This window comes from Eurypyga helias, unplaced genomic scaffold (genome assembly GCF_000690775.1).
Source record: "Eurypyga helias isolate BGI_N326 unplaced genomic scaffold, ASM69077v1 scaffold12887, whole genome shotgun sequence".
Taxonomy (NCBI): Eukaryota; Metazoa; Chordata; class Aves; order Eurypygiformes; family Eurypygidae; genus Eurypyga; species Eurypyga helias.
In genome coordinates, this window is record NW_010261215.1 from 82,874 (window position 1) to 107,046 (window position 24,173).

A 24,173-nucleotide genomic window follows, 5' to 3' on the forward strand; every position below is an offset into this window, starting at 1 on the left:
GCCCGAGCCAGGCCTGTCCACTGTGTGTAAACAGCCCCATAAGCAGGCAGATATTGCAGATTGTTTTATAGTCTGAGCAAGGCTCAGCAGCTCCAGAGGAGCGTGTGAATTGATGGTTTCAGTGGACACCATTTGCAACGTGATCACAGGTATAAAGTTTAAAGCAGCTTAAATATTTGCTGGTATTACACAACACTTACCCATGCTCAGGAAAGAGGAATTTGCATTTAATCTCCGTTTTTCCTCTCTCTCCCCTTTTATGATTAGGATTCTAGCAACTGCTGGGACTGACTTTGACCTGCGGACCCTGCGAGCCGTCCGGGTGTTGCGACCCCTGAAGCTTGTGTCAGGAATCCCAAGTGAGTGTCATGATGTTATCTTCCTAGCCAAAGGTGCTCTGTAGCTTTTGGGTGTTACATGCTTTTCTGAGCAATATTTTCTTCCCCTGCTTCTTCGTGGTCTGTGGCTTCTGCCCTTGCTAGGTTCTGATTTTCTGTCATCCCATTTTGTGTACAGCCAGCTGATTTCAGCACTGTGCTCCCAGATTTGCAAGTGAGCAACAGGGATTTGTCCTAGCACCCTTTTTCCTGTGGGGTTGGATTAATTCTCTGGAGTGTGAAGACCTGAGACCCAAATTTTGCAGCTTTCAGGCTCCCAGCCCTGATCTTGGATCTTCTGACAGTTTTTACCAGCTGAGCATATTGCGCTGGGGATTTTACCCTTTTAATAAGGGGAAAAAAGAAGGAAAGGAGCAGACAGAACTTGGTCTTGCCTACCCAATGGGCAACTTGGTATGTTTTACATGCTCATGTGAAGGATCTGAATGCTCCAGTGAGGAGCTGAATCGTGCCTTGCTGATGCCCTGAAACCACCAAACTCCTCACAGTGTTGCTGACTGCCTTTTTGTTTGTCTCTTCCCCAGCTGCTCTGCCCGCTGGCTGGGGATCGCTGTCAGGAGTGTATTTCATTGCTGAGTATGGAACAGTGAGATTTTCCCCTCCAGCAAGAGGCAGTCAAAGGGAACTGCTGCTCTGTGGGATGCTCTGCTCTCCTCTGCATTAACCCCTTGGCAGCCCCGTCTCCTCTTGGGCGGCGGGTTGGGGCATCAGCTCGGCCACCTCTCTGGCTGCTTCAGAGCTGAAATGTTGGTGGTGCAGCAATCCAGAAGAGGGTTATGCTTTGTGCTAACAGCACCCAAATTTCCTGAAATCAGCATCCTTTCATGAGTAGGCCTTGAATCAGAATACCCATGCAGGAGAGGTCCTTGGCTAGGATTGGGAAGGATGTCATTTATTAAGAGGATCTCTAATAAGGAGATGCTGCTGGCTGTTTTTTCATGGAATTCTTGCCTGTACAAGGCAATATGGTGTTGTGGTGACAGTTTAGGGATGTCAGAGAAATAATACGGACCCTCAGGGTTGTCCCTGTCCTGCTGTGGGTCACACATTCTCCCCAAAAGGATGTGTTCTCCCACCCAGTGATGTATCCTGGACCAGCACAATATTTTCCCACAGAGCATTATTTGCTTTCATGTTTTTAGTGATGCTGTGAAGGCTGTGTGCTGTGGTTTTTTCCTGTAGTAAACGTATAACCTTGAGGTGCATTCATACACACACATGGTATGTGCTTTTCCACTCTCTTGGTATTTTTCCCGTCCAGCAGATCTTTGTGCTTTTTTTCTGCATGCACCGTACTGACCTCAGTAGTGCTGTACAAAGTGTCAGGATGATGATCATTCTCCAGACCTTAGGACAGGCCACCAAGGTGGCTTTCAGCTGCTGCTTATCACAGAATTTTTTTTGTTATGTGCATCTGTCTGACGTTATCTGACACCTCCATCTCTCCAACCTCTTGCGTTATCTCCCCCTGGTTTTAATTGAAAATGAGTTTTAGTGCCAGTGAAAAGGCTATGGATGGAAGCCCTGGAGTCAGGGTTTTGTTTCTCCGGAAGTGAGGTGTGACAGGCACGGCAGCCTTGCGGCTGTTCAGTGTGTCAAGGAGAAGGGGCAGCTCCCTGCCCTCCCTGGGACAGGGGGTACCACTGCAGCACCCAGCTCTGCTGTAGGATCTGCCTTAAGGATCTGGTCCAGCTCCAGGCTGAGTCTTGGGACTCCACTGGGTACAGGAAAAGTCCTTTTGTGTCTCTGAAGTGTAAGAGATCTTTGAATCTGTGATATGAATAAAAGGGGTCAGAAAAAGATGACTTTCCTGATTGTCTGTCTCACATCCTGAGAGCATTATGGATGTAGCATCTTTTTATTGCACCCTGGGAAAAGGAGCATTGCTTGGTACTGCCAATCCTAATCTTTTCCTTAGACAGCCCCTCTCTCCCACCCTGCCCCCATCCCCAAGTCCTTATTTTCCCTCCCTCACTGATTATGTGTTTTTCCTTGTCCCCACAGGCTTGCAGGTTGTCCTCAAGTCCATCATGAAGGCAATGGTGCCCTTGCTTCAGATTGGGTTGCTCCTCTTCTTCGCCATCGTGATGTTTGCCATCATCGGGCTGGAATTTTACATGGGGAAGTTTCATAAAACCTGCTTCTCTAACGAGACAGGTGAGCTTTGCGCTTCGCTCCCCTCCCGGCACATTGTCACCATGCTTCTAGTCCCCTTCATCCGATTGGGATGCTTTCTGGCCTGCTCTTATGCACCTTTTTCTTTCCTCTTCCACATTCACTGCATTGTGTCCCTCTTTACCCACTTACTCTAAGAGTTAACCAACTTCTGTGCTCACCCCACACACACTGGGACAGATTCTCCTCTCTGTTACACCACTGGGGCCTCCCTGATGCTAGTGGGTTGCTCTCAGTCTACACAAGAGTGTGATGAAGGTGCTTAGGGCCTCCTCTCATGGGAGAATTTTTTTGTAGTAGAAATACAGAACCAAATTCCTGTTGTTCCAGGTTGTTGAAAGCTGGGGTGGGGTTTTTTGGAATTTTTTTTTAATTCATTGGTCCTTGTTTAGGTTTTCATTGGATTTAGCACTATGAATAGCTGCTGAACATTGAATTTCCTTGCAAGGTTTCTGGGCAAGTTGCATGGGTATGAGAAAACATTGCTGTGAAATAATAAGGTTGGAAAGAGTAGGAGCAACCAAAAAATGAAAAAGGACAATAGACAGAAAGCAAGGAGCTCTTTGATGGAGAAAGGATGAAAATGTCCTTCAAACAGAGGAGGGCAAGGAAAATTGGGCACTGCAGAGTAAATGATGTGTCTGCCTATGAATGAGTGATAAACCCTGGAAGATGGAGGTGGAGAGGAGTAATGCCCAGAGACCCTCAGCTGGGACTGTCTGCCATGTTAAAGGCAGCTGCTTGTCCATGGCTCAGAGCTCCTTCCAATTAAAAAAAAAAAAAGTGCCCATTTTTTCTATTTAATTTTTTAATACTCCTTCATAGCAGTGCTAATATGTCTTGGTTATCTGGGCTATCCACAGATGAAAATACTGTTCTTGTCTCCAAAAGATTGCAATTTAAGGTAAAATTGACTGTCTTTAAAACACAGTCTTGTATTTTCTGTGATTTTCACTAATAGATCTTAATATTGATTTATTTATACACATTCAAATGGTAATAAAACAACATCCCTGCCAAATCTCTGGGCATCCTTCACAGTGCTTTCTAACAACCCCATGGAAACAGTTTAATATGCACAGCTTACACAGAGCTTTGCAGAAGTAGGGTGAAATTGTTTCCTTGCTTGTGTTCATAGAATCATAGAACGGTTTGGGTTGGAAGGGACCTTAAAGACCATCCAGTTCCAACCCCCCTGCCATGGGCAAGGACACCTTCCACTAGACCAGGTTGCTCCAAGCCTCATCCAGCCTGGCCTTGGACACTTCCAGGGATAGGACATCCACAGCTTCTCTGGGCAACCTGTCCCAGTGCCTCCCCACCCTCTCTGTGAAGAACTTCTTCCTGATATCGAATCTAAACCTCCCCACTTTCAATTTAAACCCATTCCCCCTTGTCCTGTCACTACAGGCTCTTGTAAAAAGCCCCCCCCAGCTTCCTTGTAGCCCCTTCAGATACTAGAAGGTGCTATAAGGGCTCCCCGGAGCCTTCTCTTCTCCAGGCTGAACAAGCCCAATTCTCGCAGCCTTTCATCATAGCAGAGGGGCTCCAGCCCTCTGAGCATCTCCGTGGCCTCCTCTGGACTCGCTCCAAGTGGTCAATATCCTTCTGATGTTGAGGGCTCCAGAGCTGGACGCAGCACTCCAGGTGGGGTCTCACCAGAGCAGAGTACAGGGGCAGAATCCCCTCCCTCGACCTGCTGGCCACACTTCTCTGGATACAGCCCAGGATACGGTTGGCTTTCTGGGCTGCCAGCGCACACGGCCGGCTCATGTTCAGCTTTTCATCCACCAGTACCCCAAGTTCTTCTCGTCAGGGCCTACGTAACATTAGAAAAACATAACAAAACCTGCAAAGGACAGTCAGGTGTTGTGACTTGTGTGCGAAGCATTATGATTCCTCGAATAAATTAAGTTTTAGACTGGATTTGTCAGACATTTTTGCAGGGCATGCGTGTTCATGCCAAGCTGAACAGGTCTCAGCCCTCTGCAAGGTCTCTGGGGCCACTGCAGCAATTAGAGAGGACTAATAATGGGTGACAATATAGGTGCATAGGAAGCAGGCATGCTCTGGGTGAGATGGCAGAAAGAAAGCAATTGTGAGCAGGTTTGCATTTTCTAGAAGCATTTTCAGGTATGTTAAATTGCAACCAAGTTGGCTGATTTTTTGCATCCCTTGTTGGCAGGTAGTGGCTGCAAGGCTGAGCTCTGAGGGTCTCTCACATCATAGCTACTGGGCTAAAGAGGAGACTGGGTTTTTTTTGTTTGTTTTCCTCCTTCTGGTTCATGTAAAAGCAAAACTTAAAACCCAACGCTGCCTGTGTTCTCTGCAGACAACTCTCTGACATCAGTGATGACTGAGGGATGTCTCTGCCAGGCTTGAGGACTGAGAACAGATTTGTCACGTGTCATGTCGTGTGTAAGCGACTCTTGCTTGCTGGGTGGCTCCCAGCTAGGAATTGGGAGAGCATCCAGAAAATGTTGTGTGTTGTGTATCTCTGCATGGCAGCACCTGGCATCTCGGTGGGAGGACACGGTGTGGCCAGGCTCGCCTCCCCCTCAAGCCCACTAGCCAGGTGGTGTGGGAAGGCACCTGTGTTTACAGGACTGGCTTCTGCATTTCCCAAGGGCTAACGAGCTGGTTGTGGGATGAATTATGGGGATCGATTCCACCTGCTCGGCGGGAAATGGTGCAGTGGTGTTTCTGGAAAGGCAGAGAGCGGTGAGGTTTCCTGGCGCTGCGGTCCCTTGTGAGCGGAGCAGCAGAGCATCCCACAAAGCCATCAGCTCAGCCTTTTAAAACCTAAGTGCTCTTCATCTCCAAAGAGGTGCATTAACAAGCCCAGGCCTGATACCAGGGCTCCAAAGGTTGGCTGGAGTGTGGAAATGTGAACCTCGTTACAGAGGTGCCTCTGTCAGAGGGTAGCAGATTGGAGGAGGTGTTGCTCATGCTTGTTTCTGTCCAAATCCCCCAAGTGAGAAAACTCCTGGGATTTTTCCTGGAATCAGGAGCTACATGAGAGGTACCAGCTGCAACTTTAGCATATCGTAGAGGGAACAGAGTAGGGGTGTCAACAGCACATGTTGCTATAGCCCTGCTAATCCAGTAGCCCTGGGTAGGTCAGTAATAAACCAGAACAAAGAGGGACCAAAATACAGCAAAAGTGTTATTGAAGGCCTTTGCCACTCAGCCTGACCGACTGTTCTGAGCTACTGGAAACATTTCTTTGTTTTAATGAAAAATAGGTACAAATAATGACAGCGCATGTTCCAGTGAATGCCTGACTTGTTTTCCTCTCCCTGCATCCTCCATGCTGTCCTGTTCTGCTGACACAGGATTATTTTTAAGCAGACACCCTCTGCAGCTGACCCAGCCCAAGTGCCCTGTAGCTGCTCGGGGAGAACTAGGCATCACGTTTCTCATTTTCCCTTGAGACTCCCCTTTCATCTGTCCCCAAAGAGCTATGGGAGTAGGGACCAGTTCTGACCTCTTTTTAAAAAAGGAAAAAAACCCAACCCTTTGTAGTAGATGTGCATTGCATTTTCAGAGCATTACCTGGCAACAAAAGGCCTGACAGAGATAAAACTGGATTCTCTTTTAAGGCACACTCACGAATGGTACGCAAGAGCCAGACTTTGTATTTTCTTTTTGCAGGCGTGTCTCGCTAAGCCCCTGTGAAAGCCTGTGGTGACCCATATGGGAGCTGGAGGGAGATGCCCTGCATTAAGGTGTTGGGTCAACAGGAGAGCGCGTCATGCACACACACATATATATCCTGGAGCCACAGTGGCAATCCTGTTTTCCTCCTGCAGGCTTTGCTCTGTGGAATGATTAGTCCTAATTATTGTTAGTGCTGATCTTATTTTCTCCCTGGTGAATTTGATTTTGTGCAGTTTGCTGCTCCATTACCATAACATGTCACTTTTAAAACCCTTTAATATTTCCCGAATCGCATCACTGTGTAAATAGGAATATCACTTAGTATATTTATTTACTTTGAAACCCCAGAACTTTAGTTTTCCAAACTGCTCCCTGTTGGTGCTTACAAGGTCTCTGAAGGGCTGCAATGCTTCAGACTTCACAGGTGACCCTGTAAGACGCTGGCCACCCTTCTGGCCATCCTTGTGGTCCTTAACCTTGACAGACTCTTCCTCCTTTGCCTTCTCTGGGTCTGAAATGAAACTCAGCAGAGAAATCCCATCCCTGCTGCAGACAAGCTTGACCACTGGATGTTTCCCCTGCTGTGTGTACCTACAGTCTACAGCATTGTCTTTTTGAGCAGAAATATAAAGTTTACAGAGGGGTGGGAGCTCTTGGTCCACCTTGCAGGGTGCAGCTTGACAGACTCTTCCTCCTTTGCCTTCTCTGGGTCTGAAATGAAACTCAGCAGAGAAATCCCATCCCTGCTGCAGACAAGCTTGACCACTGGATGTTTCCCCTGCTGTGTGTACCTACAGTCTACAGCATTGTCTTTTTGAGCAGAAATATAAAGTTTACAGAGGGGTGGGAGCTCTTGGTCCACCTTGCAGGGTGCAGTGGTGGTACTGCTGAGAAATCCCAGCCCTGCTACAGACAAGCTTGACCGCTGGATGTTTTCCCTGCCATGTGTACCTACACTCTACAGCACTGTCCTTTTGAGCAGAAATATAAAGTTTACTGAGGGGCGGGAGTTCTTGGTCCACCTTGCAGGGTGCAGTGGTGGTACTGCCTTATGACGAAGCCAGGGGCTCCTCATGCAGCTGTGGTGTAACATCTGTATCTGGACAATTTTGTGGCTATCCACAAACAGCTCTTGTTTAAGCCACTGGTGAAGACCCTGCTTTAAAATTACAGTGCATTTAGCACTTAGCTGGGCTGTACGAGGGTGTATTGTTGACCCACGGTGTTTGAAGTACGCACTATTCCCAAGCCCTTGCTTTTACCCTACTGAGATTTTTGTTTTGTTTCTCATCTATGACACGGCTGAACACTGGTGCAAACTTTACGTTATGGGCATTTTAGGGTCGACCCTGCCTCCACCCTCCTACTAAACTGCCTCTCATAACCTAGCAGTATATAAATGGTTACATGGGCGTAATGTCTTCTACATGCCCATAGTGGCAGAATGAAGCCTGAAATGTAAATTGCCTTCATGCAGTGCTGCAAGGAGGATGCAGCAGCACCAGCTGCTTGACTGGCTTCAGTTGGTAACTCTTCTCCCCCCTGTTCTTCTCTGCAGGTGATGAAGTGGGAGATTTTCCTTGCGGAGAGGAACCTCCTGCCAGGCAGTGTGAAAGTGGGACCACCTGCAGGGAATACTGGCAAGGGCCCAACTACGGCATCACCAACTTTGACAATATCCTCTTTGCTGTGCTCACCGTCTTCCAGTGCATCACCATGGAGGGATGGACCGACATCCTCTACAATGTGAGTCTGTTGAGGGGGCTGTAGGACTGCTTGGGTGCTGATAGGCACTGTGTTAGTTTGGAAAAGGTTGGTCTGGAAAAAAAGGTAGTTTAGTTTGATTAGCACCTCACCTGCCTTTATGGACGGTTTGTTCATATTTTCTTCACGGTAATTCTGTAAGTCCTGTAAAAGTCTCTGAACCACTGTGATGGCCTGTGGTGGTTCGAGGCTGGAGACTTGCTTACCTGCAACGTGATGTCTTGGGTCAGTGTGATGTTGCCATGTGTAAGAATTGGTGTGTGTCACTCCGAGATGCTGGTGTGCTTTGCTGTAGGATGGGAGGTTGAGTAAGGAGTGTTCTTAAAATGTCCCATAGAAAATCGGTTACTGAATTGAACAATGTAGGGTGGCCAAACCAGTGACATATTTTGTATCTAGAGGTTTCCTCTCTTGACTGGGTCTAGCCTTTGTGATCAAACTTGTAATTTGCATCAATGAACAGCGTCAGCTGGGTATTAGCACCGAGACCCAGTTGTAGTTTTGGCAACTCCAGTACAATTACACCAAGCCCTGTCAGTCGCCTTTACACCTGGTGTGACTGCTGGCTGTAGAGAAGATACACCAGGGTGAATTTCCTTGATAGGATCTTCACTGGCCACACCTCCTGCCAACCAGGACCACGACAGTCACAGGCAGTCAAGGTCAAAACCTCTTGGTCACTCTCACTATTTCCAATTTTACAAAAAGAAGGGCAACCTCAGCCAATTAGCAACAACTGAATGACTCTGCTGTCTTTCAGGGGGTGTAATGCTCGTTTGTGTCTGTAATTTCTATCTACCCTTTTGAGATGTCTTGCCTTGAGAGGCAAGCATCTAACCCTTGGTAACAGGCTGGTTTCCAGCATCTGTATCATATTTTCTTGCAAAGTGTGACACCTGCTCCTTGGCAGCTGTAAGGGACCTGTGTATCTGTTGCGGATCTGTTCTCTCCAGCTTTGTGATTGGCTTAGATCCTCACATGTTTCTACAGTGGGTGTAAAGTGCTATAGTTCGGGTCTGGAGGATGGCCCAGCTGTTTTATACCTCAATTTTCTGTGGTAGTAAGGGACTTTATCAAATACTGGGGCAGCAAGGAGAGAGCAGGTGATGATTAGCAAAGTATGGCTACACTGGCTGCTTCTTGCCATTGACTGTAGAAGGAAGGACAATCTGACAGGCGTGCATAGATGATCTGAATTACCCCCTGCTGTCCTAGCTAGAAGTGCCAATGTGGAAAAATAACTAAGGAAGGCAATAATAATGCCTCCAGACCATTTCACTGGCCAGTAGGACTACAAAGTGTTCAGTCTACTTCATTATAGACTCTAGACCCATGCTGGGCTCTTTCACAGACCTTCCTGTGAGGGTTTCTGTAGCAACAGGAAAGTGTTATTAATATCAACCACAGTAAATTGCAAGGTATAATTCTGCTGTGTTTGAAGCCAATATATCTGATTTATTACTTTCTCCATTCATTGCTCAGTTCCTCTATTTATTCCCACTCTCTGTCCACTTAGAGTAATCGCCAGAAGGGCCCATTTCCCCACTGCCTGCCCTCCCCTCACCCTGAAAGTTCATCACACTACTAGTTTCTCCCATTCTCATTCAGCAATCCCACTCCTTCCTTCTAGTGCCAACTGTTGTAAGAAAAGCCCATTAGCATCTTGGCTGGAATTGATTAATCAATACATGGTGTATTAGATCATCTTCTCCCAAACTGCCTTTTGTATCACATGCAAAAACCAGAGCTTACTATTAGGGGATTGATTTTGGGGGTTGCTTTGAAAACTATTATAGTATCATTCTAGATACCCATTAATCTCATTGGGAACAGATGCCTGGATGAGATACAGTTAGGTATTTGTTGTATGATGCCAAGCCTTTTCTGAGACCCCAGCTGAGGTTTTAGTACTTGGTGGGTTCATGTTTCTGACAGATATGAGGGTCTCTGGGTGTTCTGCTTGTCAGGTGGAGGGTGAGTGGAGTGTCGTGCTGCAGATCCACCTGGCAGACAGGATTCATATAACTAGTGCCAGCAGCCATGTCTGCCCCATCTCCCTTGGCCCTGCCCCTACACATTGTCACCCCCTCCCCTTGCTGCTCTGCTTGCTGAGGAGCAGCTGCCTGTGCTTTTGCAGGTTAGTAGCTGAGAAAAGATGTGGGCGGAGTGGATCATAGAATCATAGAATTGTTTACACTGGTAAAGTTCTTTAAGATCATCAGGTCCAACCATTAACTCACAACTGCCAAGCCCACCACTCAACCTTGTCCCTGAGCACCACATCCACGTCTTTTATGTCCTTCCAAGGATGGTGACTCCACCACCTCCCCGGGCAGCCCCTTCCAATGCCTCACAGCCCTTTCCATGAAGAAATTTTCCCTAATATCCAATCTAACCTCCCCCTGGTGCAATGTGAGGCTCTTTCCTCTTGTTAGCTGTCACCTGGGAGAAGAGACAAACCCTCCCCCTCCGACCCCACCTCCCCAACGCACCCTCCATTCAGGGAGTTGTAGGGAGTAATAAGGTCTCCCCTGAGCCTCCTCTTCTCCAGGCTGAACACCCCCAGCTTCCTGGTGAACGGTGAGGTAAGTGAGCATGTGTGAGGGTCTTTCTCCTTGGTTTGCAGAAGATGGGAAGCAAGGCAGCATATTTAAGCTCAGACAACAGGTGAGTGTCAGAGGTTATAACTTGTCCAGGGAGCTTTGATTTACCATTTGGGTTCTCCACTGCTGGGGACAATGTTTTTGGTCAGCAGAATTTTGCAGTGGTGGAGCTAGTTTCCCTGCCAACCCCAACCTCTGGTCTTCTCAAGGAAACCAGCATTCCCTTGATGCAGGATACTCATCAGAGCTGAGCTATGAACCTACTTTCAATGTGTTGCTTAATTAAGATTTGCAAAAGGCTGTGGGACCACAAGAGGCAAGATGCGGTCTATGCAAACTGGATTATGCATAGTAGGAAAAAAAGAGCTGGTGCTGTTTTTCCCGCTAACTAGAAAGCAGGGAAGGCTGCTGTTCCTCAGGCTTAACAGAGCCCTTCCTTCACCCTTCCCTTTGTGTGCCCACTGTCACATGTTGGGTTTGGTTGGAGTTTGTTGCCTTCCTTGTGCAAACCCACTCCCTTCTTGCTACTAAAGCAGCCCGCCCCACATGGCGTCCATTTGTAGGGCTGAAATCCCTTTGATGCCAGGCAGTCTAGGACTGAGACCCATTACAGGGAAGTTGAGGTTAGAACTGCTTTCTTAATGGGCCATTAATTTCCTTCTGGAAAATGGTGATTAATTGCTTGCCCTGCATCTACAGGGCTTTGTTATTGCTCCTCTTTTCCTGCTACAGCCTTTGTGTGGGGTGCTCAGAAGAGTTGGCTTTTCTCTTTGCAGTGGCGATGGCTGGGATCAGTTGCAGAGTAAGATGTACTTCACCAGTTCAGCATTAATTTAACCAAGGGAGAGAGTTGGCTTTGTCCTGAAAGCAGCTTTGAGACTAAAAACTTGGTCTGTGGTGACAACCTGTAAGCTGAAGGTTTGGTGTAAACTGATGTTCAGAAAAGAGGAATCTTGATCTTGAGTTTGATGGTCTGGCTCAGGTCTTTCTAAAGTATCTCATTTCCAAAGGATTGAGGTAACTTTATATGTGGTCCAGATGCAGCCTGCCTATAGCTTTTGAGGAAAAATAGCATCAAAGGCTAGGCTTTGCTAGGCTTTGCCTAGCTTTGCGTAATATACCTTGCAAACATTCACTCCTTCTCCTGTGATAAACTGAGGAATTAGGAGGGCAGGGAGAATGCTAGTTCACAAATCTCAGCCCAATTTTTCCTTGCTGATGCACTGTTTCTGCTTTCACAGAGTTTCATTTTAATTAGGGCCAATGAAATCTTTCTAGCAAGACTTTATCTGGAAGGTGATTTATGCTTGAAGCAAAAAGACTGAATCATCAGTTGGGTGAAATGCTTTAAGAATAAGCTGGGGAAAACTCCTTCCTGAATCAGCAGCACAACAGCATCAGAGCAATTGCTCGAACCAAGCACTTCTGTGAGCTGCAGTTTTTCAGCTGTGGGCTGTTTCTACACAAAAAGGTGCAAGGAGCAACAGGTGATTTAGGTAAGTTGCTGTGTCCTGAGGACAGGGAAGCACCTTTTCTCCAGCAAATGGAGTGCAATTACCTCCTGCTAATTCACAGCTTTACATGATCTGGGAATGCATTAAAATAAATTAACTATTTTCCTCAGTGTGGGAGGACTTAGTGTCGCAGTCCGGTGTTGTGAACAGTTCTTCAGTCCAATCGAGTGCAGACAGATCAGAGATCCCTGAAGTATGGGCAGAGCATCTTCTGGACTGTGAAACGGCACCAGCTCGCTGTGGGCAGCAATGCTGCTCAAGTACTACAGGCCCTAGAGAAGCAGAAAAGTTCTTTTTCTGCAACTGGACTAGTGTAGTGCCAGGCTGGTCCAGCCACAGAAGTTGTGCTTTTCAGCAATGTGGACCACCCCTGCATGGGGCTGATGAAGCTATTCTGGGTCCTGGCTTGGTGGTGCTGACACAGGCTCTGCTCTGGGCTCGGTTCTCAGGGTGGGCGCTGCTGTAAGCAGTGTTCAGCTGGAGCATCACGCTGGGGGTGACGTGAGACCACAAGGGTTGCTGCATCCACTTTGCTTCTGCCTGAGGGAGCTGTTACTGAGGTCAGTGGTAACTGGTGATCAGCTTATCTCCTGGGACTATTAAGTAAATTTATTCATTAGTTCCCATAAAGTATTTTAATATGCTAAGTATTACCATACTGCACTTGTTCATGCTTTAAGCATAGATGTCTGACAATAACCAGTAGCAGCTGGAGATTGAGGATGTTAGCATTGCTGAGGGAGGAGAACATTTCCAGTGACAGCTTCCAAGTTCTTGGCAAACTAAGGTGCAGAGTCTGGGTAAAGAAAATAGAGGACTGGGGACAAATACAGAGGTGGGAGGAAATAATGCAGAGGCTCAGCAAGAGGAACTGTCATGCCCTGGGATCTGAGTACTTCTGAGTCTTGATCTTCTTTCAGATCTAGTTTTCAAATTAAACAATGGTATTTTAGTTCATCTTGTTTACATGCTTAGTGTTTGTGAATGACAATGATTCATCTATTGCATATTGCTAATATAGGCTGCTTGGAGGTGTAAATCCTTATAAAGAGGCAATAGTACAACTCCTGTTTTCCTCTTCTACAGCAATAATTTTTCCCATGCAAGAACCTTCTTGTCCATTGTGAAATACACTCCTGCCTTCAATCCTGATTCCCATGGGAAAGTCACCTTGTTTTCCAAGTGAGAAAAGCCTGAAAAGTCTTGTGCCTGCTCATGAGTTCCTTAAATAAACAATTCTTTTACTATGCTAAGTAGAAGTATTCATTGCAGAGCCAGTGCCCAGAGCAGAGACACATTCGTAGCCTTCAATGGAGATAGCTAGGGTAGACCTAGCACTGTAGCCATGGTTAGCTTGGAGGTCACTGCATTCCATAGTATACTCAGTGGATTAGGAATGTTTTTGAGCTCCGTGCTGCGGAGTTAGACAGCACTGTTCCAGCTGGCTGGTCTCTGTGAGGTGTAGTCTTGCCTTTGCAACGGAGGTGCATGATGAGGTTCCAAGGAGATGAGTGTGGTTTGTGGCCCCAGTTCTCATGCAGAAAATCATGGGTCAAATCTCATTCACCTGAAGCTGGCAGAAGTCTGGATGTTGACTTTCAAAGAGCTGGGTTTTCACCTTTCATCTTTTCTCTACAGGAGTTCAAAGCTGCATGGTGGAATTTGCTTTGCAAAGGAAGGACTCCTTGCAGGAAAGGAGAAATGTCAAAGTGTACGCTCACTCTCTTTTGATCTTAATGGCAAGAGATTTTCATGTCCCTTCTATTTTCTACTGTCAAATATTAATGTCCAGTGGGTATTTAAAGACTGTGGACTGGGCCTAACCTAATATGCTTGTAGGTAGGAACAAACAGTTCAAATAAAACGTAAGTCTACCCTAAATTGGATCCCAACTAGAAGTCTACCCTCACAGAATTTAGAATAGCTTAGGATTCACTTAGTATTTTTCATTCCCCTTTGTGTTTCTGAATTTCTTGATTCCTATCAAGATACAGAAATAGAAGGTTGGGATATAATTGTTGTTCCATTTCCAGACCAACCCAGAGACGGTTTTGTTGGTGGGATGGTGGATGTGTTGGGACTTGTATGGGCAGAAGAGAATCTGTTTGACCCAGTCACTTGGAGAGCTCAAACAGGCATTTCTGGGGGCATTTTTCTATAAAGACCAAACCACTGACATCCGGTCTTCGTCAGTCACAGCTATGAGCTGAGGAATCAAAGGTGATGTTCCTGAGGAGGAGTTTGGGTGTGACTAGCACTGGCTGCCTGGACCATGAGGTGGTTTCCTGTATAAAACCCTCCAGGAAGGGTGCAGGTAAATGAAAGGAGAAGGGAAATAGATAACATAAAGCAGCATACCCTCATCTCAGAGACTTGGATTAAGGTTCCTCTTGGCTCACTGCCTTCTTATAAAATTTCTCCTGGGCTCAAGACCCCACACTTTCAGGCACCTCTTAAACTTGCCAGTTAAGGTTTATATGTGACTTAAGCAACATTTTTCTGGCCCTTTGTTCATGATTGTGGTTTCCTGTGAGGTTATGCACCTGATTTTCCTGACTGTCATGACTACTTTGGTATAGCAGTAAATGCAATAGCAAAGCCTGTGGGACTCTGAAGGTGGCTTTGAAATTGCTCTTCTCTCCTAGTATACCTAATACACCGAATATACTGTTGTCTGCTCTCTGTTAGAAGTGACCTGAAGTCAGCCTACTGAAGCACAAATCCATAATTGCTAGATAGTGACATAGATGAGACTAAATGAGGTTTTGCTTACAGGGATATGTATATGTCCTGGGGCTGGCAGCCTGCAGTATCAGGAGCTGAGGGGGTTTGTGATGTGCTCACTCTTTGTGTATGTGTGTGTGTATCAGCTCTCCTTGTCTGATTAACATATTGAGGTACAAACCTGTTTAGCCAGTGAAAGTGTGAGCAGACAGGGAAAGGGGGTGGTGGTGGTGTGTGTGTGGGGAGAACGGCTGAAATGCTTTCCTCACATTGTGTTAGCAGAAATAGTAAGGACAAGGAAAGGTTTTGTTTTGCCATTCTGAATCACACAACACATTTCTGATATGGTTTATCTTCTACGCTGGATTCTCTGTAGTGTCCAAGGGGTAAGCCTGACTCCAGATCAATGGTGGCTGGTGGAGAGGAGTAGTACACACAGAACAGACCAGGGGACTGATGCCACACATCAGCTGCATTAGCAGCTGCACAAGAGCAGCATGCTCACTAGAAGGGTACCCTGCCTTCACTTAGGCTTTCTGATACTGTGTAGCATGAGCTGAAGTGCTTTCTGGGAGCAGAGCATGTGGCCAGGCCCTCAAGATTCACCTGGGTCTTCAAAGAGGCTCTGTTGGAGACCTAATAATGCCGCACACTTGGGAAGTGAGGAGCAAACAGATGAAAAAATTTAATAATGATAAAGCAAACAGTGCTTAGAGGGGTGTGAAGAAATGTGCCACCACAGTCTTGTCCATAGCAAGGAGCCTCTTCTGGCTTCTTGGGTTTTTAGAGCATCTCAGACCCAAGAGCACACAGCATCTGCCTAACAGCTGCGTTACATACATAGAGCACAGTTTCACATAGATCTGTCTGGGGGACATTACCCTCAGGACGTGGTGTTCACCAGCGCTGAACTTTCCTTGTCACTGTGCATTTGCTCCTGGAAATGCACTGAGTGCCAAGGGAGATGCCTGGGACCAGGCGCTGGGTTACGGAGCCAGCAGTGCGTGTGTAATGCGCTGGAGTCGTGTGCTCACGCTGGAGATGGCAGCTGAGCTCCTGTACTGAGATGCTGCATAGACGTAACTGTGTTCTCTTTCTCCCTGCAGTTTCACAAGGAAGAGAAAATCCCCTGATGCTTAGTGTTAAATTGCATTCACTATTGAGTTAGGATGCCTTTAATTGGCTAACAAGAATCAGCCACCTTCTATGTGCACGTAAAGGTGGCAGAAAATTATCAGTCTCTTGCTGCTGCTAGCGTTGATTTCTGTGTTTTGATATCACCCATCACTTGCAGGAAAGTTGGGCAGTGATGGCAGCAGGTAGCCGAGAGCCTGACTTTGAGTGCACGATTGGTGTGACAGCAAATAGCTGTGGGAGAAGGAGCTAAAAGCCTAGACTATGGCTTGGTGCTTGTGCAGAACCGGTGCTGGAAGTCTGCAGAAGGCAGGGACCAGCCTAGGGATGACCAAGCCCTGGCAAGAAAAGCACACAGCAGATGACCCAAACTACTAATCGAGGACAAAACCACATTGGAAGTTGTGGTTGCAGACTCATCATGTGTGAAACCCACCCCAAAAGAGCGAGCCTGCACGTGGCCTGTGCATTGCCCATGTCCAATTTATACCTTTTCTGAGGTCTTGAATGGGTTGATGTGCAGAATTCCTTCCAGCTGGTTATACAGGTGTGGATTTCACCTGTGTTTGCTGGTTGTTTTAAGCCTGCTCCATCCCATTATGTTGTTGCAACATGTGTTTTGCTTGAGTGTCAGGGAGGTTTATTATTATGTAGAAAAATGAGTCTTTTAGGCCAAAGTTAATTCATTTAGATCATCATTATTACTTGTGTATGGCAGCCATGTAGTTCTCAGCATCTTTCCCAAGTTTCAAAATCTCTTGTATGAACAGAATCACCTACAACCTGTGCCCGGCTGCCAGGTAGAAACCTAATAGCATAAAAACAATCCAATGGTGCTGTGCCTCAAAACCCTCTATAGAGCTTCATCCCCAAATTGTCCTGAGCATCTTGCTCTTGAGCAGGAGGTGGATTGCATTTCTCATCTCCTGTTTTCCCAGGGCGAAGCCTCACACCAGGCTGTGGAGTAACGTATTTTCTACAAATGGGACTTTGTCAGATGCATATAATATAGCAGTATAATGATTTGGTGTGTTCATCACCAGGCTTGGAGCTCAGCTGAAAAATCCCTTGGAGATCACTGAACACGCAGCACAAGTTTCTCCTGGCTAGCTGATCTGCTCTGCTGGCCCCTGTGAGAGAAAAGCACATGGTAAATGGAGGAATCTGTAAAATGGATGGATCCTGTGTGAGATGATGAGCTGTCTGTACAATCTCATACCAGTCTAAATTCTGCCTTGGCTGATATCCATATATTCATGCTTTCCTCCTGCATTTTGAAGGGCCATAGGACCTGTTTGCCAAAGGGCTGAACTCCCAGATCTTTTAGGGATGCAGCGTTACTGCAGGGCAGGTTTTGCATACTTCATCAGCTAGAAAGTTTTGCAGAAATCCAAAGATGATATGATAGAAAAGGTGGAGTATGTCTAAGGCTAAAACGGCTTTGAAATATTTAGATGCCAGGATGGGTGTGATGCATGTCTCTGACCATGCCTGTGTCTGCACTCAAGTGGAAACACAGACTGTCTGACCCTGTGCCCACATTCGCTCTAAGGCTAACAGGAGTAGGATGTTTCAGTCCTGATGCAGCGAATTATCCTATTCAGAAAAGGACTTGAGAAAATGTGTAAAGCTGAGCAAGCGTTTCAGTGCCTCGCTGAATCTTCTGCATTTTATTTAATCTCTCAGTGAAGGTATATTCAAAATGACTCTGGGGTGGCCACCTCCAGGTTTAATCGGAGACATTTAAGATATACAGCAGGAGAGTGATATATCATACAAACTTAGAGAGCCCTTTCAACAGAGCAATTGGTCTCTGTAAAGAAATCTGAATCTCTCCAAACAACAGCTTAATCATCAGTGCTTGCCAAGAGGAGAAAACTCCAGCTGAAGAAATTCACTTGCAGCTTGCTAGCATTACAGCATTGAGGGTACAAGCAGCTCTCTTACATGCCCAACAATTGCTTTCCTACACAAGATGAAAGAGGCAGCTGCATGCTTTCACAAGTAAGCCAGTCTGCTTATACCATGACTGCTACATCTGTGGTTGGAGTGGAAGAGAATGACAGAACACTTCTAAGAAAACCAAAAGTGAAGACTTTATTTGCTCCTGTAGTTCCTACAGCAACCCAAAATACCTGCGGGTGCCTTCTCCTACAGAAGAGGCTGGCTGTGCGTGGGCTCTGGGAGAAAGTCTTTGCTCTTTAATCTAGTGGCCACGTGCCCTGGGGTACAGGAAAGGAACAAAGGCAGGCTTCTGTAATGGGGACGATATTAGAGCTTTGCTGTGGCGTTTTGTCTGGGTAAGTTGGTGGTGGGATGAGTGGGAAGTTCGGTGTGCAAGGCAGCTCAGGAGGTGCTGGGCTTAGGGAACTCCACAGATGGGTGGTATAAGGGCTGTTTTCTGTGTTGTGTTGGCAGTAAAAGGGCATGGAACAATCTGCTGAGGCAGAGGTCCTCTGTGGTCAGTCTATTGGTGTATATGATGAGGGTGCTACAACAAGGTGCAAGTTGGAAGCTGCTCTTAGGTAAAATGTGCCACGGTTCTCCTTGGCCTGCCTTCGGGGTCTGTACTGGTGTCATTCAAGCCTCCTTCCTTCTTTTTGCAGGCTCACAGAATTATAGAATGGTTTGGATTGGAAGGGGCATTGTAAGATTATCTAGTCCGCACCCCTGCAATGAGCAGGGACATGTACAAATAGGCCAGGTGGCTCAAAGCCCCATCCAGCCTGACACTGGGATGGGGCATCTGTTTCCAGGGATGGGGCATCTGTTGCCTCTCTGGGCAACCTGTTATTTTTCTCCCAACAGATAAAATTTCTAGTATTATAGAGACTTTCAAATAGGAAATTTTTAATCCAGATGTTTTTCTCCAGCAGCATTTTCTTATTCTTTCTTGTGTTCTTTGTGTCAGAATCCAGAAAATGCTCTGTGAATCCCTCGCAGGAGAAAAATCACCCAATAGCTGTGGAAGGCAGGATAACTGCTCATAAAACAGGAGGAACTCTAGATCCAAGTCACTCTGCCTAGTGTCCAGACTGAAGGCGTGGAAAAGTGGGAGAGTTCATCTGTGTGGGCTGTAGCTGTGCCAAGAGCTCATCGTACAGCCCAAGCAGCTGCAGAACTTGCATTGGCTGTTATGGTGGAAGCACCAGTTGCCATTTAGCTGCATGAAAAATCTTTGCTCACTTGTTTGTGATCAGAGAAGCAGGTAAATTTGGAGCAATTACGCTGCTCAGAGCTCGTACTGCCGTAGCAAGGTTGCTACCAGCCGTGGAGCGCGCTGGCCAGAGGTCAGCTCCTCACAGGGTCAGGGAGTGATTGTAGACACAGACTGCAGCATGGTGAAATCTTTGAGTAGTGGAGACCAACACCCGCACAGCTGCTCTGCACGGCATGGAGGAGCCAAGAGAAAAAAGTGGCTAGTTCCCATTTTTTTGACCAGATGTTTCTTAAACAGGGCAGGAGCATTTGATAGTGTGTTTTAGTAACAGTTAGCTTGCCTACTCGTCAATGCAACAAAAAAACTGGGTGTGTCTGCTTATTTTAGGGTTAGTTTGTTTATTAGCATGGTCCGTGGCAAAATCTTCCATTGTTCATCAGCAAAGGCTCTTGGAATATGGAGAAGAGCAGCTCTGGGCCGGTCTCATAATTTTCTGCAGACTTAATGAATGTACACTATAGTAAATATTTTTGCAGAATTTGGAATTTTACAGACAGTTTTCATTCAAATTTAGAATAATTTGTCAAGGCTTGTAGTTTAGATTGGTTTTCTTTTTTTTTTTCCCTGCAGCAGACAATCCTTTATATTTAAGATGTCTTCATAAAACCTTGTGAAACATCCTTAGACGGAGCCATGAGGATCATGACCAACTGCTTTTTGTTGTGTTTGAAGCAGGAAAATAGTAGTGATAAAATAGCTTGGGACACCTGTCCTGTGAAATAGGATTTGCACTGACAAAGGGCTGTTGGACGTGGGGGCTTTGCCATGTGCTGCTGTTTTGTGTGACTGAGCTCTCAGCTCCAGATAGTTCTGTGAGCTGCAGATGAATCTACAAAGATATTTTCTGCTTATAATTAACTAGAGGAGAAGCTGTACCGCTGGAGGTTGTCTCGTTAGAAGACAAAATGAGAAGGTGGCCTAACCTAAATAGATCAGTAGTCTGCTCAGTCCCAGTCCGCTGATGAAGAATGCAATAATAGCCTATTGTTATAATTTTATACAATGGAATCAAGACTTTAACTTATTTAAACAGTTTCTTCTATTGACAATTCCTTGGGAAGCTTTTGCCAACGATGTTTAGAGTGAAAATCAGGAAGAATCTAGATCTGCATTTAAGATGATAAGTACGCCTGAATGTTATTCTTAGGGCTGTCATTCTCTTTAATGATTTTGGGCATTGACCCACAATTTCCTGTGTTCGAAGTCAGAAAATGGTTGGGTATTGAATTGTTGCAGTGTTCTGGGAATCAGTCCATGTGACTGGCTCTGTCTTGCTGACTTAGGGGCTGCAGGCCACAGGGACTGCTGAGTAGGAGGAAAAGTTTATCCTGCATCTACTGCCTAGACAAACAAACCCTGTGTTTTGGTCTGAACGCATCCTTATCTGAATATCACATGTATCCATGAGCGACCAAACTGGACAGAGTTCTCAGTATGCCTGTCTGTGTGTATACATGGGTGTGTGTGTTTTTCCTTCCTTATGACTTCAGGAGTGCACTTGGGGACAGTTTTGGCTCTTCAGTGAAAGATGGCAGGTACCTGAAGCCATGGGGGTTGTCTTTGCAGTATAAGAAAAAACATCAAGAGGTCACTGAATTTATTCTACGTGTAACTTGACTTACACGAGCCTTCTCAAGCAACGAATGACATATAAAGCATTCTTGCTTTATAAACTTAAAAAAACAAGCAACCCTTCCTCAAACTCTGCACAACCCAACCCCAACGGCCTCTGTGCTAATCTTGTGTGGGGGCCTGGCAGTCCTCTCTCCCCCTTCTCAGAAAACAGAACTCAGTTGCATGCTCCAAGAAAAGAAATTTGGAGATAACGATGTGTGACGCTTGTGGTGCTGGTTTGAATTGCAGAGTACCTTGGAAGAATTGGCTGCCCCCTTAACATCTCAGTTTCAGTCATGTTTAGGTTGAAACTATTTGAATGACATGGTTTTACTAGCTATTTGGCTTTTAGATTTATGAGGAATATTGAATGCATGTAGCAAAGGTTTGCCCTTTGTTAGACGTTGTTTTTGAGGGCACTGAGACAAATGGGTCTGGCATGGCATGAATGTCCCCATGGCACTGCTGAGTGACCTGTGGGCTGAGCTCTGTGGTCATGAGCAATGCAGTGCCTTGGTTTGCTGTCACAGCTAGAGAGTCCTCACCAAACAAGAAGTTTTGGGATTGCAGGTAGCCCATGAGATGCATTTGGGTGCCTCTGGTTACAGCTTTGGTTTTTCTGGGCTCTGTTCGTCATTGTGCCATTAACTTGCCATGTGACCTTGCAGAAGGTGCTCACATAGGTAAAATGCATGTTTCAGACCATTCCAATGCCCTAACTGCCCAGTGGGGTTCACAGGGCGGCTGTGTGTGTGGTTGCTGGGGTAATGCTTTCTCCTGAGTACCTCCAGCATAGGTCTGACCTTCCTTATCACGAACGTGCATCACAGGTTTCCAATAGGATTGCCTAGACCAAGTTTCCATTCATAATTAAAGTCCACAGCTGTTTACAGATAAAAGAAAGGAGAGATTAAAAAAATAAATAGATTTAGTCCCTTGGCCAGCCTGTAATTTTTGACAGTGAAAGAGCTTTCCTAGTGCCAGGCAGGCAGGCACGCTCATGAATAAAGCAGCTGAGTGAGTCCACACCAGTTGGGGAAAGAATGAATTTTTTATCAAGAAATCCTGTTAGCGTATTTATGTATTGATTTATTGGTGCCATAAGCTTTTAGATCAAGGCACGAAACATCAGTGTTTTTGATTTTTCAGCTCTAAGGCTGGAGAAGGGGAGAAACAAAGGGAAGGATTTGCTTCTATTTAGACCTGGCTGAATTCGTGTTACTACTGCGTGCAACAACTATAGTTAAAACATGCTCATACACGGCTAGCAGTATTGTAGCAAAATTAGAATGCTGCCTGCTTCTAGGGTTTTATGGAGAGTCTTCTGGTATTTGTGTTGATTTTATGCATTTGGATGCTTTCTTCTGAAAGGCCAGGTCCTGCATTTATGTGCTTGAGAGAATTATAGCTCCCTTCCTCTGTTATTCGGGGCTTTCTAACTCGTCATTGGAAAGAAAACCTAGAAAATTAGAATCCTAAAGTATCAAGTCCCAAGGGGCTCATTATCCACATGTAAGTATTTTCCCTTTTTTATGTGGTGGGGTTTTTTTTATTTTTTTAAATAATTACCTTCTCTGCTTAAGGCTTCCACCTGGATTTTGTGCCTCATAGAAAATGATGGGAGCTTTGCCCTTTTCCTTTGATGTTGTGAAGATGTCTCAACCTGCCTTTTCCTCTCTGTTTTTACTGCCCAGTATGTGAAAGGGATTTATCTTCCTGGAGCAGAGGATGTGCATCGCTCTGGTTTGTGTTGGGGGTAGATGTGCTTCACCTTGTGTTTAGGGGATGCCCAGTGGGGAAGCAGAAGGCACATGCATCACATTTGTTGCCTGAGTGTTGTGTGTTTGATTTTCAGATGTGCTGTGGCTGCTGTTTTGGGACCTCAGGGTGTCAGGGGATGAGTGGGAGACGTACAGCTCTGGGACTGGATGGAAGCAGCATGGCTGTGTCAGGGCAGAGGATAACCCGCCCTATGGAGAAGCAACAGCATCTGCATTTATCATCTCTGCAGAGCACTGGCTCAGTCTGGAAAACAGTGTTTTCTCTGGCAGAACATTGGGCAGGATTCCCTCAGAGCTCTGCTGCTGCATGGCGCGGATGGGCACTGCTGCCTGGTGTGGGGCCATGGGGCAGGCAGGACTGCTACAGCTTTCCTGCTTTACGTGTGTTTAGATGGGGAGAAAAAAAAGCACCTTTCCCAATTATTGTGGCTGGTGTGCTGTTAAAGCCAGTGACAGTAAGATAGTGGCTTCTGAGAATATGAAGTGATAAATGAATGCAAATTACACTTTCAGGGTGACATTCTGAAATCAAACTGACCCCTCTTGCCTTCTGCTCGGGTAAGAGTTGCTGCTGCACTGAATGCTACTGTACTGCGGCTGCTGCCTTTTGTGCTCTGCTGTCCTGGGCAGGCTCTGACGCAGCTTCCACCAACAACACCAAAGGGATTCTTTAGCTTTAGCACCCCAAGCTTGATACAGATTTGGCTGAGTTCTTGGTCCAAGGGGATAAGAGCTAATGCCAGGCCTGGTGTCTCACCCCTTATGCATAGCTGGTGCTGCAAGGCTTTTGGAGTCTGCAGTAGAGTCTGGTTGTGTGTGGTCTCAAACCAAGAGTAATTAGCTTTTTGTTTGCAGGATGTGAAATACTCCAGATTTGATTCTGATCCTGGTAGTGAACACTTCTGTGTTCTGCTCCTCTAAACAGCAAGTGGCCGTGGGACTGGATGCAAGCGACTTCCCTTTTTGGGGGCAGAAGGTTTATCTTTGTTTCAAAACATCACTGATTTTAGTGTCATGAGACTCGGAGGATTTTCAGATATTTTTCATCTGATGCCCACTTGGGAACCAGGAATTATGGATGGATCTGAGGAGTAACTGGGGGATTTGAACACGGTGGATTGTTATTACAGCAGTGAATTGGACTGACCTCTATCCTGAAGGCAAAAAGGAAGAGTGGGAGACCTGCTGTGAAGAAAAAGGATCTCGGAAACACTGATTTGAGTGCAAATGTACCGGGAGTTGAGAGTGTCTTTTCCCAGTGAGTGCAGTTTCAGCAGGCATAAACCCAGGACTCGATTGCCTTTGGCCAAGGTTCGATGTGAAAAGGAGTGCAGAGGACAGTGAAGTTCTGAATGCTCCTTTTACAAATGCTGGGCCTCAAGGCAACAGGTACCCCACTGCAAATGGCCCCCAGAAAACACATGGTCTGCCACAAAATCTTTCCTAGTATCCAAATCCCAGTTGGGACCTACCATAAAGGCACAGGAGGCACAATTATAACATGCTGTAGGAGGAGATCAGGAGATCATAGAATCATAGAATGGTTTGGGTTAGAAGGGACCTTAAAGACCATCCAGTTCCAACCC

The 24,173-nt window shown here is 46.2% G+C and overlaps 1 protein-coding gene across 1 annotated transcript in view; it reads left to right on the forward strand.

Moving 5' to 3' along the window:
* Positions 1-267: 267 nt before the first annotated feature.
* LOC104512353 (voltage-dependent N-type calcium channel subunit alpha-1B-like) overlaps positions 268-24,173 on the forward strand; it is a gene marked incomplete at both ends in the record, with an annotated part of 55,433 nt that continues 31,527 nt past the window's right edge. Inside the window, 3 exons of the mRNA XM_010155301.1 lie at positions 268-359; positions 2,403-2,555; positions 7,792-7,979. Coding sequence (XP_010153603.1) covers positions 268-359; positions 2,403-2,555; positions 7,792-7,979 — 433 coding nt within the window. The remainder of the gene's footprint in view (positions 360-2,402; positions 2,556-7,791; positions 7,980-24,173) is intronic.